The following is a 13,015-nucleotide window of genomic DNA, read 5'->3' as shown; positions in this document are numbered from 1 at the left end:
ATATTTTAAACAGTGAATTTTGAACAATGCCTAATTCTATTCAATATCCATTACTGTCATGGCACTACAACTTTACAGATATACAAACTCCTCATCCCGAACACTCCTATCACTCTTCTTTCTCTGCTTAACCTCGCATAATGCACACTGATTTTAATGTTGTTACCTTCCCCACCACCTAATACTAATCCCTTTTGCTCACCCTTTCCTTCCCTCTGACTATCTCTGCTTAAGTATCTTATTCCAGTCTCAATCCAGATGCCTCAAGAGTTCAACCTGAACCAAAAACAATTCATGACTCAAAAGTCAACCCATTGAGCCTAAGTATGCCTTATGCATGCAATACAGTACATCTGCTCATGGATAAGCTAAGACTATACACCATCCATGATCCAACATTATGTGATGAATGAATATCAAAATGATCCAACTTAATGATCAAAGTCAACCTGTTTAAAAAAATTAATGTCTCCTGCATAACTTTATAGAATTTGCATAACATATTGAAATGAAATTATTGACTTTGCAATTCCACACTTTATTTAAAAAGAACTACCCAGGTTTCAACATTGAATGTCATTATTAGGTGTGATCTGATGATGACGTTCAACATCGAAACCTGGGTTGTGTTTTTTAATTAAAGTGTGTGGAATCACAAAGTCAATAATTTCATTTCAATCTACCTGTTCATTTTAACAAACTATAACTATAGTAAGAAAGAATATACGTGCAATACTTATGGCTAACAAATGGCTGAAGCCTTCAATACATAAAAGAACTGTTGAAATCACAGGTAACTTTCTTTATCATAAAGTTAGAGTTGACAAAGGTGACAGTCTATGCACAAGGCATTAGCTTGGTAAATAATTTAAAATGTAAAGTATATACTAACTCTATAAAAAAGTCCCAAGTAACTTCTTCCAGCAGTCTAAATTAATTAAACTAAAAGTCCCACTCGCACAATATATCAACTACCTTAAGTCAACTATCTCTACAATTTGGATTATGGATTAAAGGTCTCTCCATATTAAACTAGTGATTATCAATATCACATCAACTGACATCTTGGAAATAACAAAATATCGGTGGAAATGAATACCTAAAATAATAAGCACCACAAATTATAATAATTTTTACTTGCCCAGAGACCATTGTAATGGTTAAAAATATAAGATATTTTGTTTGTAAAGGTGATCTACCGGTTAAGGTATGTTTTGGACGGACACAACTATCAAACAAAAAATAATTTGTTTCTCCTATCAAAATACAACCCAAAATCCTACTCTACAACAAGTTCCACTTAATCTCTGTGCACTTCCTTCCTCTCTTAATCACGTCTAAAATCCCTATTTTATTCCCGCCCTCTCCCAATTTGCCTAATATTCACCCCTCTATTAGTCTTCAACATTCCACTGCCAATCAATATGCTTTCCATCCATTTTTTCTGCCTCCTTACAATTTCTCCCAACAATCCTCTTTCCTCGCCCACCATACCTAGCACTTCCTTCAACTTTTCCATCCTTCTCCAAAGCCACATTTCAAAATTCTCTAACTTACAACCATCTACCTGCTTCTGCAACCATGTTTCTGCACCGTACTCAACTATGCTCCAGATCAAAGTTTTGATGAGCCTTTCTTAACATCCTTTCTCAATGTTCCTGTCATTAACTCCCTCCTCCTTGTGAAAGCCTCTTTGCCTAGTGTAATTCTTCATCTTACATCTCTACCGCTTTGATATTTTGACCCAAAACACTTCTGAGATACGTAAATTGTTCCACCTACTCTAGTTTTTGCCCTTCACCTGCTCGTCACTTGATGTAAGTTCTGTATTCTTGTAACACTATAATAGTTCTAACTTCATAAAATGATGGAAAAATGGAAAGTATGTACTTCCCATTGCTAAAATACTCAAATTAATCACACGGAATGATAAAGACGAGTTTACATGTATATCCATTATTATCACAACCATAAATTCCACATGCTTTGGTTATCCGTGTTTTTTTGATTGCCTGTGCTTAATACTGCACCCATTAGCATGGATAATCGAGAGTTTACTGCCATTTTTCATTTATTTGTATCAATGGACTTTCCATTGGATTTGTATCATGCAAAAAGCATAGCATTTGGATTTTATTTACATTGAGAGTCAGATCATCTGCCTTTCGTACCTACTCTGGAATTATGAATAAATTTTTTCTTTGGGATATTGACGATATGGAATTGGTAACATATGCATATAGCAATATTTTAATGTAGTCTATCTCACCCAAGGTCACAGGGAGATCATTTATGTAAATTGTAAACAACAGAGGCCTTTAGGGGGGGAATAACTGAGGAAGTCCCTTTGCAGTATGACAAGTGGTCAGAAGAGAACTTTATTTATTTTATTTATTTATTTATTTATTCAGTATTAGTCCAAAAACAGCACATTTTGGCCTTTACATCGAACTATTAACAACGATAACAATGGTCACATTCACAAACACCCAAGCCCTAGGTGGAGGAAAACTCACCCAGGTGGGAATCGAACCCGCGACCCTTGGAACGGCAGACGAGGACGTTACCCCGCCGCCACCGGGGTCAGCAAATAGAATGCTATTGAGATTTGACAACTAAAAAGAGGAAAAAAAAAGATGTGCACTGCCCGGGAATCGAACCCGGGTCGCAAGAATGGGAATCTTGCATGATACCACTACACCAGCAGTGCCGTACCATGACATGCCGCAACTTTGACCATAGGCAGTTAAAAAACACAACATGTGTCCGGTTGTGAAGGAAGGATCCAAGCCATTTATTAGCTACTTCCTTCATTCCTATCCAATCAAATTTTGCCAGTAGTATTTCATGATTTACATTGTCAAAAGCCTTGATTAGGTCAAAGATCATTCCGGGTTTTCCTTGTTTATTGTTAACATAATTCAATATTGAATTAAGAGCTCAATATAGTGCAGACATTGTGGACCTACAATGCCTGAAGCTATGCTGACAGGAAAAAAGTATATTAGAATGGAATACCAAGCAACTAACCTTAAAGGTGAAATACCATGTGATACTTACTTGCAGCAAGACTGTTCTGGTGAAACCTCAGGGGCAGGAGCAAGAGTGGGTGGCAGTGAATATGCAAGTAAATCACTGTTGATATTCCCATGGTAACCTCCAACAACTAGGAGTGTATTTCCATTGCGCTTGTCCATTGCATGGGCAAAAACTCCTTGGCTCTTAGGGTAGCCCCAGTCTTGAAGAAATAAAAATCCCTTTACTGTACAGCGAGATTTAATTATTAGAGGGCAATATACTATATTTACCAGCCCATGGTATGCATTTTTTTACTCCAAAATGTGCTCTAAAATCAGCCTGCACCTTATAGACAGAGGGTATATGGGTATAACGTCAACCAATAAGATGCAAGCCAATTTGACAGATTAATACTATATTATGTATTTTTTCCTGCATCAGGCATAGAAAAAGGTTGCTTTTATTATAAATTTCAACAATCTCACTGTTTTGAGCCAGTAGTAATCAATGGAGTTTTGTGATTCCCTTGAAAGTATTTCCTTGAAAAATTCCACATAAATTGTAAATATATTCAATGTAGTACGTTTAGTTACAATTCCAGTTTGTCTAGTTGCTTTTAATTCGAATTTTGATTATACCAAAATTGTTTTAAAAGCAACAGAAGGTGGACAAATAAGTAAAAACAAGGACGGTTAGGACAAATATAAGTAAAAAACTTTGTTGGTGTGCTACTAAATGGCAAAAGCTTGAGGAACATGTTAAGAACTGGATAATAACTCACAAGAAGAATGGGATTACTGCTCCAACAAAAATGATTTTAATTGAAACAAGAAAATAAGCAATAGGTAGGTATGCCTATTGCCAGTTCTCCCTGGACAATGTCATGAACCAAGAGATTCTTGGAGAAAAATGGCCAGTACATTTGCACCAAATCTACAATAGCACAAAAACTGCCACTTGAGTATAGAAAAGGTTATAAGGTTAACTCATGACATCACACCAGCGGAAAGAATGAAACAGCGATCAATTTCTAGCATTTATAAATTGGTTGAAAAAGTCCTGGTTGAAAGTCAAAAGTGAGACCATCCTAACTTTTATTTAAAATGTGAAATCAGCAACGTACTAGAAGTAAGTGTAGATGACACTGGGTATGAAGAAAGAGACAACCATGGTGAAAATAACTGAAGAAATGATTTAGTAGCAGTGATGACAAATTTCTAAGATTATAAAATGAATAAACAATGATACGGCTGCTATTTTTTAAATTTAACAATTCTATTTTCTTTGCATTCAGCGATAACATTAAAATATGTCGATTCTTTTCTGACTGATGAAGTATTATTTCGTAAAATCTGACCTGAAAAATCGGAGTGTGTCTTATGTGCCAGTGCATCTTATGGGCCAGAAAATATGGTATATCATCAATTATGAAGAATGCAAAAACTTCTGTATGAAAATTGGAGCTATAACTGCATTTTTTTATACATACATTGGGAATAAATAAAAATAATTTATACCAAAATTTAATTTTTTTTAGCTTATATCACAAAGAAAAAAGCAAACTTCTGACACTGATAAAATACATCCTTTTTTAATGGGTCCAGGTTTACAAGATAAAAGGAATATAAAAATAAGCTCTCAATTTTTTTATGGAACGGTTTTAATGAACCCGTTTGCTTGTTGGCCCAATACCAATTTTGTGCCTTAATAAAAATTAAAAGTAAAATTATGCACAGAATATCATACTTCAGTAATGGATTAAAAACTGCATGAAACAGGTATTAAAACAGGCAAGCATTTATGTAAACACACATGTAACAATAAAAGAAAAAATAAAAATCGACATGCAAAAACCAGATAGAATAACCATGAAAGGGAATGCATCATGAAGAAGACTGAGCAACAGATATCAAAATTAAAATGAAAAATATGATTGGTTTTTACTGTGCCATTTGTACACTTGCTTCCTTCCACAAAAAATGTTGGCCAAAAAATCATTCAAACATACTGAAAAGATAATGAATACCATAGCGGCACATTTACCTTTATCCACATGAGGTAAAATCTCATGACTGACCCATGTATGGCATCCAAGGTGGTAGAAATACATCTGGTTGTCATAGCATATTTCTTCCTTGTTGTGCCGATGAGAGTAGCCTCCAAACACTATCAGATAATTTCCTTAAAGAGTAAAAAGTTATATTACATAAACTGTAATTTTACGGGAACATTTTGGATAAAAGGTACACATTGGAAAACTAATCTAGATTAAAATAGCTCCAGAAAAAAACACTGCTTTTAATTGGTGTGGAACAGTTCAGACTCCACAGTGAATTTCCACTCAACAAAAGTCTGATGAAAATTCACCGTTTTCAACTACAAATACTCATATTTCAGATTGACAAACATATATGCTATTTTTCATTAACTTTTTCAACATGCCATTGGACAGGTAAATGCTAAAAATACAGATTATGCAGTGAATTTAAGGAAAATAATGTAAAGTGAAACCTTGCCTAATGAGCACCTTGCATAGTGAATGATTTGCACTATAATAAAAATTATTGGCCCCATAAATGACTTGTTTAATGAGTGACTTTATGCATAGCAGGTGATGAAGAGAGGGGAATTTCTGGAATGATAGTGCGCCTATTACTAGAGTTTGTGTTTAGCAGTCATTCAGCTAGCCTTAATGGCTAATGATCACACATTTTTCCAAAGGTTTTCAGGTTTATTATTACTGATTCTTTGGTGCAAAGTTTACTAGTACGGTTTTAAAAATGACCCCAAAGAAATATCTAGAAGAAGAGAAGCACAAAAGAATAAAAATAGCCATGAAAATTAAAAGTAAAGTAATTCAAAATTGGGAACAATGTATGATCTAGTAAGCATATCAAAAATTTCCATTTCTTCAAGAATTAGGACAAAATTAAGGAGAAAGATGCTTCAAAGTGAGTGACAAGAATATTCATGCAATGGTAATGTATTCTTAATGATGTTGAAAGGTTACTTCTCAAATGGATCAAGGAAAAGCAATTGCAATTCAACACTATCAACAAGAATATCATTTGTGAGAAGGGGAAAGTAATTTTTGCAGACTTTGTTTAGAAGATGTCAGGATCATCAATGACTGATGAAGTAATTAAGGGGAGTCATACATGGTTCGAGAATTTTACAAGAAAAACTAGCAACCATGGTGTTGTTAGATATGGTGAAGCAGCAAGCTCTGAGTCAAAAGCAGTAGAGTATTTTATTCGTGAATTCATGAAGCTCATAGATTCTGAGGGTTACCAGCCCAAAAAGATTAATTGTGATGAATCAGGTCTCTTCAGAGAGATGATACCAAAGAAAACCTATATTTCTACAGTAACAGTAGGAGAGAATACATTGCCCGAACACAAGCCAATGAAGGGCGGTCTAAAGCTGCTATTTTGGGCGATGCAAGTGTTGATCTTACTATTAAACCCCTGCTTGTTTACCATTGAGAAAGTCAATGAGCCTTCAAGAAGTGTTAAGTCCAAAACAGCAGGCTAAATGTGATGTGGAGATCACAGGAAACTGTTGCATCGTACCATGTGTATAAGGCATCACCCTAATAAGGACGGGGCAATCCGTGCCAGAAATTTATTTAATGATAATTCTGAGTTGCATTTTTACAAAATTTTGCTATCAGCATACAAAAATATCTATAAACAGCTTCCTAGTAAAAAGGAATTAGGTAAGTATCATAAATAATAAACTAATTTTGATTCTTTTTTGCTTTTACAAATCAAGTTTGCATTCCCAGTTACTTCATTCTGAAATAGAAGAAAGGGTGACCAGGATCCATGATCCTAAACAATGCATATATAATTTTCTTGGATTTAACTTGGCATATAATTTATTTTTTCAGCATAGAGCACACTATTATACTTTACATCGACTTATACCCAAACAGTTGTTTCAATAAACAAGTGTTTCACTTAATGAGAAAGATCGCGGAAAATTAGGCTTTTTGTATGAGAATTCACTATATTTACCAACATCACAAATAGTAAAATGTTCCACGCACAAAACACATGATTTGGATGAAGGTATTAGCTGAGGCATATATGTCCAAGGTTTGTACAAAAAGTTTTGGCAACGATGTTTTCCTAAAATGGGCATGAAATGCTGAATTCAAACTGTCGTTTAAGTGTGTGCATAATCACAAATTGTATTGGGCAGAGCCTAGTGTCTGCTTGCAAAGACATGCATTGAAGAAGACCCCCAGCCACCTTACAGACCCAACTTGGCACCAGCAGACTATTTTCCATTCCCAAAAGTGAAATTCTCCCTCAAATGACACCACCATAGGACCCTAAGTGCAATCAAAGAGGCTTTCATGCGTACCCTAAAGGACCTTCCAGAATTTACCTAATAGAGGGGCCTTTGAATCATGGATAAACTACTGGCAAAAGTGAGTCAATGCTCAAGTGATGTATTTTGAAGAATTTTGAGGCATTGTAGCAATACCTGAAAAAAATCTAATTTTCCTAAAGTGTTTCCAATACTTTCAATACAAACTATGTATTATTGAAATATCCTACATTGAAAAGTTGAGGTTTTAACTTAAATTAATTTTATTATGAGTAAATAAATTTTCTGTGAACCTTTCAGTCCACCACGACAATCAGCTAGCACCCAAAAACTTAGATTTATTAAAGTGCATAAAACCTTACCAACTATGGTAGCTGTGTGAAAAGCTCTTTCTCCAGGAACATAGGGGTCTCTTAAAACTGGTCGCTGAGCAGGATAGCCTCTAAGCTCAGCCCATTGAGCTTCTTCTAAATGATATGCAAAGAGCCGATCAGAGAGACGGGAAAAACGGGCAGTTCCCCCAGCAACAATACCTCCAAAAACCAAAAGAGAATTTGAGGGTGCATAGTAGACAGTGCTATGGGCTGCAACACGGACATCAAGAGTCTTTCCACCCCTTGGATGCAATTCTACCCAAGATTCATCATCATCAGTATTAATTCCCTTGGAGTCCTCTTTTTCTTTGGAATTTGAAGTTTCCTGTAAATGCAATGAAAGTGAAATATTCTAATGAACACTTATTCCATAAAATAATGCTCTAATAGTAACAATTGAATAACTTACACTGTGTTACACTTTTCAACTAAATTAAACAGATTCAGGATAATTGATGAAAATGATTAACCAAAAGTCATTCCATGATCAAGGCTTCTCAAAGAATTTTTTTTTTCAATATTTCTGGTTGCTCCTTTATAGTTTACCCCTTTAGGCATTCAGTCACAAAAACAAGAACAGCTAAGGAAGCAAACAAAACTATATCCCTTGCTTTTCAGTGACATCATCATTATACTGCATGAAACTTTAAGAAAAATTTTCCCACCTAAATAATGATATGGTATGGAATTGCAATACAATATGAACCCACATAAAAGCACATTCAACTGACTATAAAAACCTGGACAGTGGAATATGAATGTGATTCTAACTTTAAACGACAAATATGCACTGGGATGACGATTATAGGAAGTCAAATAGATTACGTCCACCATTCATTAACTCATCTATCATAAGCATACATAGTAGAATTGTTCAATAAACCCATAGGAAAAAATAAAAAAACAAATTATATTGAGTAGATTTTTTTTATTTTTCGACTTAATATGTATATAGCTCACTGCCTTTTTTTCTGCATTTCTCCAGCTTTTACAAGCCATCCAAAAAGCAAGAATTCCAAAGGCTCTAAAAAAAAACCAGAGCTGTCGATGACCTTTTCATTTGACATTAATTGTTTTTGGTCGAGTCATTTTTTCAAATTTGGAAATAAAAAAATTCACTGGGGGTCAAAGTTGGTAAATATCATGGATGCTGTGACAGCTGGAACTTAAACTCCATGATTTTAACAATCAAAACTATGCAGGTGTGCACCCATGCATTGTCTTCCTAGAAGAAAATTATTTTCTTCTGTAGTTGAGAACTGTAGCTATAACGACGCATTATTATTATTAGTTAATCTGCTGGTTAAGGTAGGTTTTGGATGGACACAACTACCACATAAATATTTTTTTCTTTTTGTTTCTCCTTTCAAAATACAACCTCACATCGTACTCTACAACAAGTTCCTCTCCATCTCTGTGTACTTCCTTCCTCAATCATCCAGTCCAACATCCCTATCCTATTCCTGCCCTTTCCTCATTTGCCTAATATTCACCTCTCTATTAGTCTTCAACATCCCACTGCCAATCAATTTGCTTTCCATCTATTTTTTCTGCCTCCTTACGACTTCTCCCAACAATCCCCTCTCCTCGCTCACCATACCTAGCACTTCCTCATTTGTTTTCCTTCTGCTCCACTTCACCTTTTCCATTCGTCCCCAAAGCCACATTTCAAAAGCCTCCAACTTACGTCCATCCTCCTGCTTCAGCAACCATTTTTCTGCACCGTACATAACTATACTCCATATCAAAGTTTTGATGAGCCTTTCTTAATATCCTTTCTCAACGTCCCTCTCATCAATTCACTCCTCCTAGAGAAAACCTCTTTGCCTAGTACCATTCTACTCCTTACATCCCTACTACTTTGACCATTTTGGCCCAAAACACTTTCGAGATACATAAACTGTTCCACCTACTCTAGTTTTTGCCCTTCTATTTCAATGTCAACCTTAGCCTTTCTCTAGAAAAATCGCATAACCTTTGTTTTATTTACATTGATTCTCATCCCATATCTATCGCACTGAATTTCCAATTCACTCAGCAATGCTTGCAACCCCTTGGCTAACAGGAAAACTAGAGCTTGGTCATCAGCAAACCAAACTGATTTTAGGAATTCCCCTCCTACTTTTATTCCTCCCTCCAATTCTTCTCAAGCCTCTTAAATCATTTCCTCCAAATAAACGTTGAACATCACATTACAGACAACCCTGCCTCACACCTCTTCCTATCACTGCCCATCTGGACTTTCAATTCCTCACTAGCGCCTGAGAAGTCTGAGGCATGTAACATGTCACTGATTAACCTCCTATCCCACCAATCTATTCCTATTTTCAGCAATATATTCATTAATTTTTCCCGAATCAATCTATCAAATGCCTTTTTGAAATCTACCAAGCAGGCAAATACTTCCTGATTGTATTCTATATTCCTCTGGATTAGGATCTCATTACTGCAATCGCATCACGCATGCCTCTCCCCTTGCTAAACCCTAACTGATCATTCCATAAGTAATCATTTGCCTTGCTCTCCATCCTTTTGATGATACTGAGAACCACTTTAGCTGCATGGGATATCAAACTTATTGTCCTGTAGTCCTCACATGATGTAGCCTTCACCTTTTCAGAATAGGAACTAACAATGATCTCACAAAGTCTTCTGGCCAGATGCCTTCTTCATAGATGCTATGAATCAGTCCATATACAGGTCCTGTAGACTCAATCTCCCACATTTCCGTAAACCTTTTAGTAGTTCCGCAGGAATATTTTCTACCCCCACCAACTTATTTGATTTCATCTCCCTAAATGCCCTTTCTATCTCATTGTCGAGTATGTCTGGACCTAAGCCATCTTCATCTATGTCATGTTCCTTTTCTATGTCTAACTTTGTTGGTCTAAGTTCTTTACAATACAGTTCTTCTATATATTCCTTCCATCTATCTTGCATCTTTCCTGTGTCAACTATTATCTTACCTGCCTTATCTCTAACTGTTAACACAGATCTTCCCTTTGTACTTCCTGATAGTTTTAACCTTTTTGTATAGCACACCAATTTCACCCTTCCTCCACAAACTTTCCATATTCTCGCACTGCGTCTTTCACCGTGCTTCTTTTGCATTATTTGTTACCTGTCTCAATTTATTATTTAACTCTTTGTATTTCATTTTGCCTAACTCTTTGTTTAAATTATTCCATTTTCTTCTCTCACGTATCTTTATAATCATCTCATCCATGATCCATGGTTTCTTTGTCCTTTTGCCATTAACAGTTCCTACATTTTATGGGCCTTATGATACCCCTTTTTTGATATGTTCCCATTTTTCCTGGATAGTCATCAGTTCTCTTTTTCCTTCATTCATGATTATCTCTATAGCCTGCTGATACTCCTTTCTTGCCAATCCAGTTAATGTTTCCACATTCCATTCCCTAACCCGCCGCCCCTGCCTTAGCTTTTTGAAAGGGACACTACACATCATAACAACTTAATTGTGATTATAGCCTGCATCTGCTCCCAGGAAGCTGTGCGAATTGATCACACTGTTCCTAACCATAATATAATCCAACTGATACCTTTCTGAGTCACCTGGCATTTTCCATGCATACCTATGCCTTTTGTGTTCTCTAAACCAGGTATTGGTAATGACTAACCCCTGTCTCCAACAGAATTCAATTACTTCATCCCCGCGGTCATTTTTCATGTCTAAACTGTAGTTCCCCACCTAATCACCATCTCTTCCTTCGCCTACGATCGCATTCATATCCCCCATCACTACCAAAAGTTTCACCGTAAGAACACACGCGATTATATCCTCTAACTGATCGTACATCCTATCAACTTCTTTTTCCTTATGATTGCTTGGTGGCACGTACAGGTTGTAATCAAAAAAAGACTGGACTGATTTTATTCCATGCAAAATGTTCAACGGATCAAAACGAGACACAGTGCGCCATCTAGCAACACATCAGATGACTAAAACGAGATATGATGCATTTGTTTACTTCGAGCCATTACACAGCAGCAGCGGTACGTGTCTAAAACTGTTCGTCGCCGCATGCAATGGCAGCAATGAACGAGCTAGAGGAACAGCGTGCGTACGTGAAATTTTGTTTCAAACTTGGCAAAAGTGCGACGGAGACATTTGGAATGATTCAGCAAGCTTCATTGTTAATGAAGCTATTAGTTGAAGCCAGTGATTTGATTGGTACAGTCGTCTTAAATCAGGCAGAACCTCGACAGATAAAGATTCGCGAACAGGGCGGCCTTCCACTTCGACAGACCCCAACCATACCAAATTGGTGAACCATTTGGAGTGGGAAAATTGCCAATTAACTGTTACGGAGAGAGCCAAGGAAGTGAACATTAGTTTTGGATCCTGTCTGACAATTTTGACAGGTATTTTGGGCATGACACGTGTCGCATCAAAATTCATCCCACAGGTGCTGACTGATGAACAGAGACAAATCGTGTGCACATTTGTCAGGAACTCCTGAATCGAGCCAATGCCGACCAAGATTTTCTTAAAACAATCATAACCGGAGACAAAACCTGGGTTACGATGTTGAAACAAAGGCACAGTCTTCTCAGTGGAAAGGTCCTCATTCTCCACGACCAAAGAAAGCTTGCACGTCCCGGTGCAATGTGAAGGTCATGCTGGTGTGTTTCTTCAATTGGCAAGGGCTGATTCATTACGAATATGCCCCTCAAGGTCAAAGTGTCAACAAAGATTTCGAGTTAAAGGTTATGAAGAGGCTGAGGGTCGCAGTGAGCCAAAAGAGGCCGGATATATGGAGAAACAATGCATGGTATATCCACCACAATAACTTGCTGGCTCACACAGCACTGCTGGTTACAGAGTTTTTTGCCAGAACTGGAACTTCCGTGATTACGCAGGCCACCCTACTCTCCAGACGTGGCTCCTTCAGACTATTTTTTGTTTCCAAAGTTAAAATCAACCTAGAAAGGGTGCCAATTCGACTATTCAACATGAAAACTAATTGTATGGTGGACCTGAACAGGATCATTAAGGCGGCTTACCAGGCAGGGTTCGAGAGCTGGAAGAAATTTTGGCAAAGGTATGTCGTCAGCCAAGGCATGTACTTTGAGGGCAACAAGTTAGATACAGCTGTATCCATCGATATAAGCAAGTAAACAAATCAGTCCTGTCTTTTTTTGATCACACCTTGTATCCCTGAACAATGACCAGGTTTGTCGGTTCTGCTTTTATTTCTACTAGAAATATTGTATCCATGGCTTGCTCTATGTTTACTACACTTTATCCTACCTTTTTATCC

General features: G+C 36.7%; 1 protein-coding gene and 1 non-coding gene across 2 annotated transcripts in view; both read right to left on the bottom strand.

Moving 5' to 3' along the window:
- The window catches only part of Megf8 (multiple EGF like domains 8), a 109,146-nt gene that overhangs the window by 77,960 nt on the left and 18,171 nt on the right, over positions 1 to 13,015 (bottom strand). The window contains exons 7-9 of the mRNA XM_071591137.1: positions 7,719 to 8,055; positions 5,062 to 5,199; positions 3,061 to 3,238 (exon numbers count right to left, since the gene is read on the bottom strand). Coding sequence (XP_071447238.1) covers positions 3,061 to 3,238; positions 5,062 to 5,199; positions 7,719 to 8,055 — 653 coding nt within the window. The remainder of the gene's footprint in view (positions 1 to 3,060; positions 3,239 to 5,061; positions 5,200 to 7,718; positions 8,056 to 13,015) is intronic.
- On the bottom strand, positions 2,640 to 2,710 carry TRNAG-CCC (transfer RNA glycine (anticodon CCC)). The gene has a single exon. It is a non-coding gene; the product is annotated as a tRNA-Gly (tRNA).

This window comes from Hetaerina americana, unplaced genomic scaffold (assembly GCF_022747635.1).
Source record: "Hetaerina americana unplaced genomic scaffold, ioHetAmer1.1.p SCAF_1, whole genome shotgun sequence".
NCBI classification, from domain to species: Eukaryota; Metazoa; Arthropoda; class Insecta; order Odonata; family Calopterygidae; genus Hetaerina; species Hetaerina americana.
Note: the sequence above shows the minus strand (reverse complement) of the source record. Positions and strands in the feature narration are given on the sequence as shown.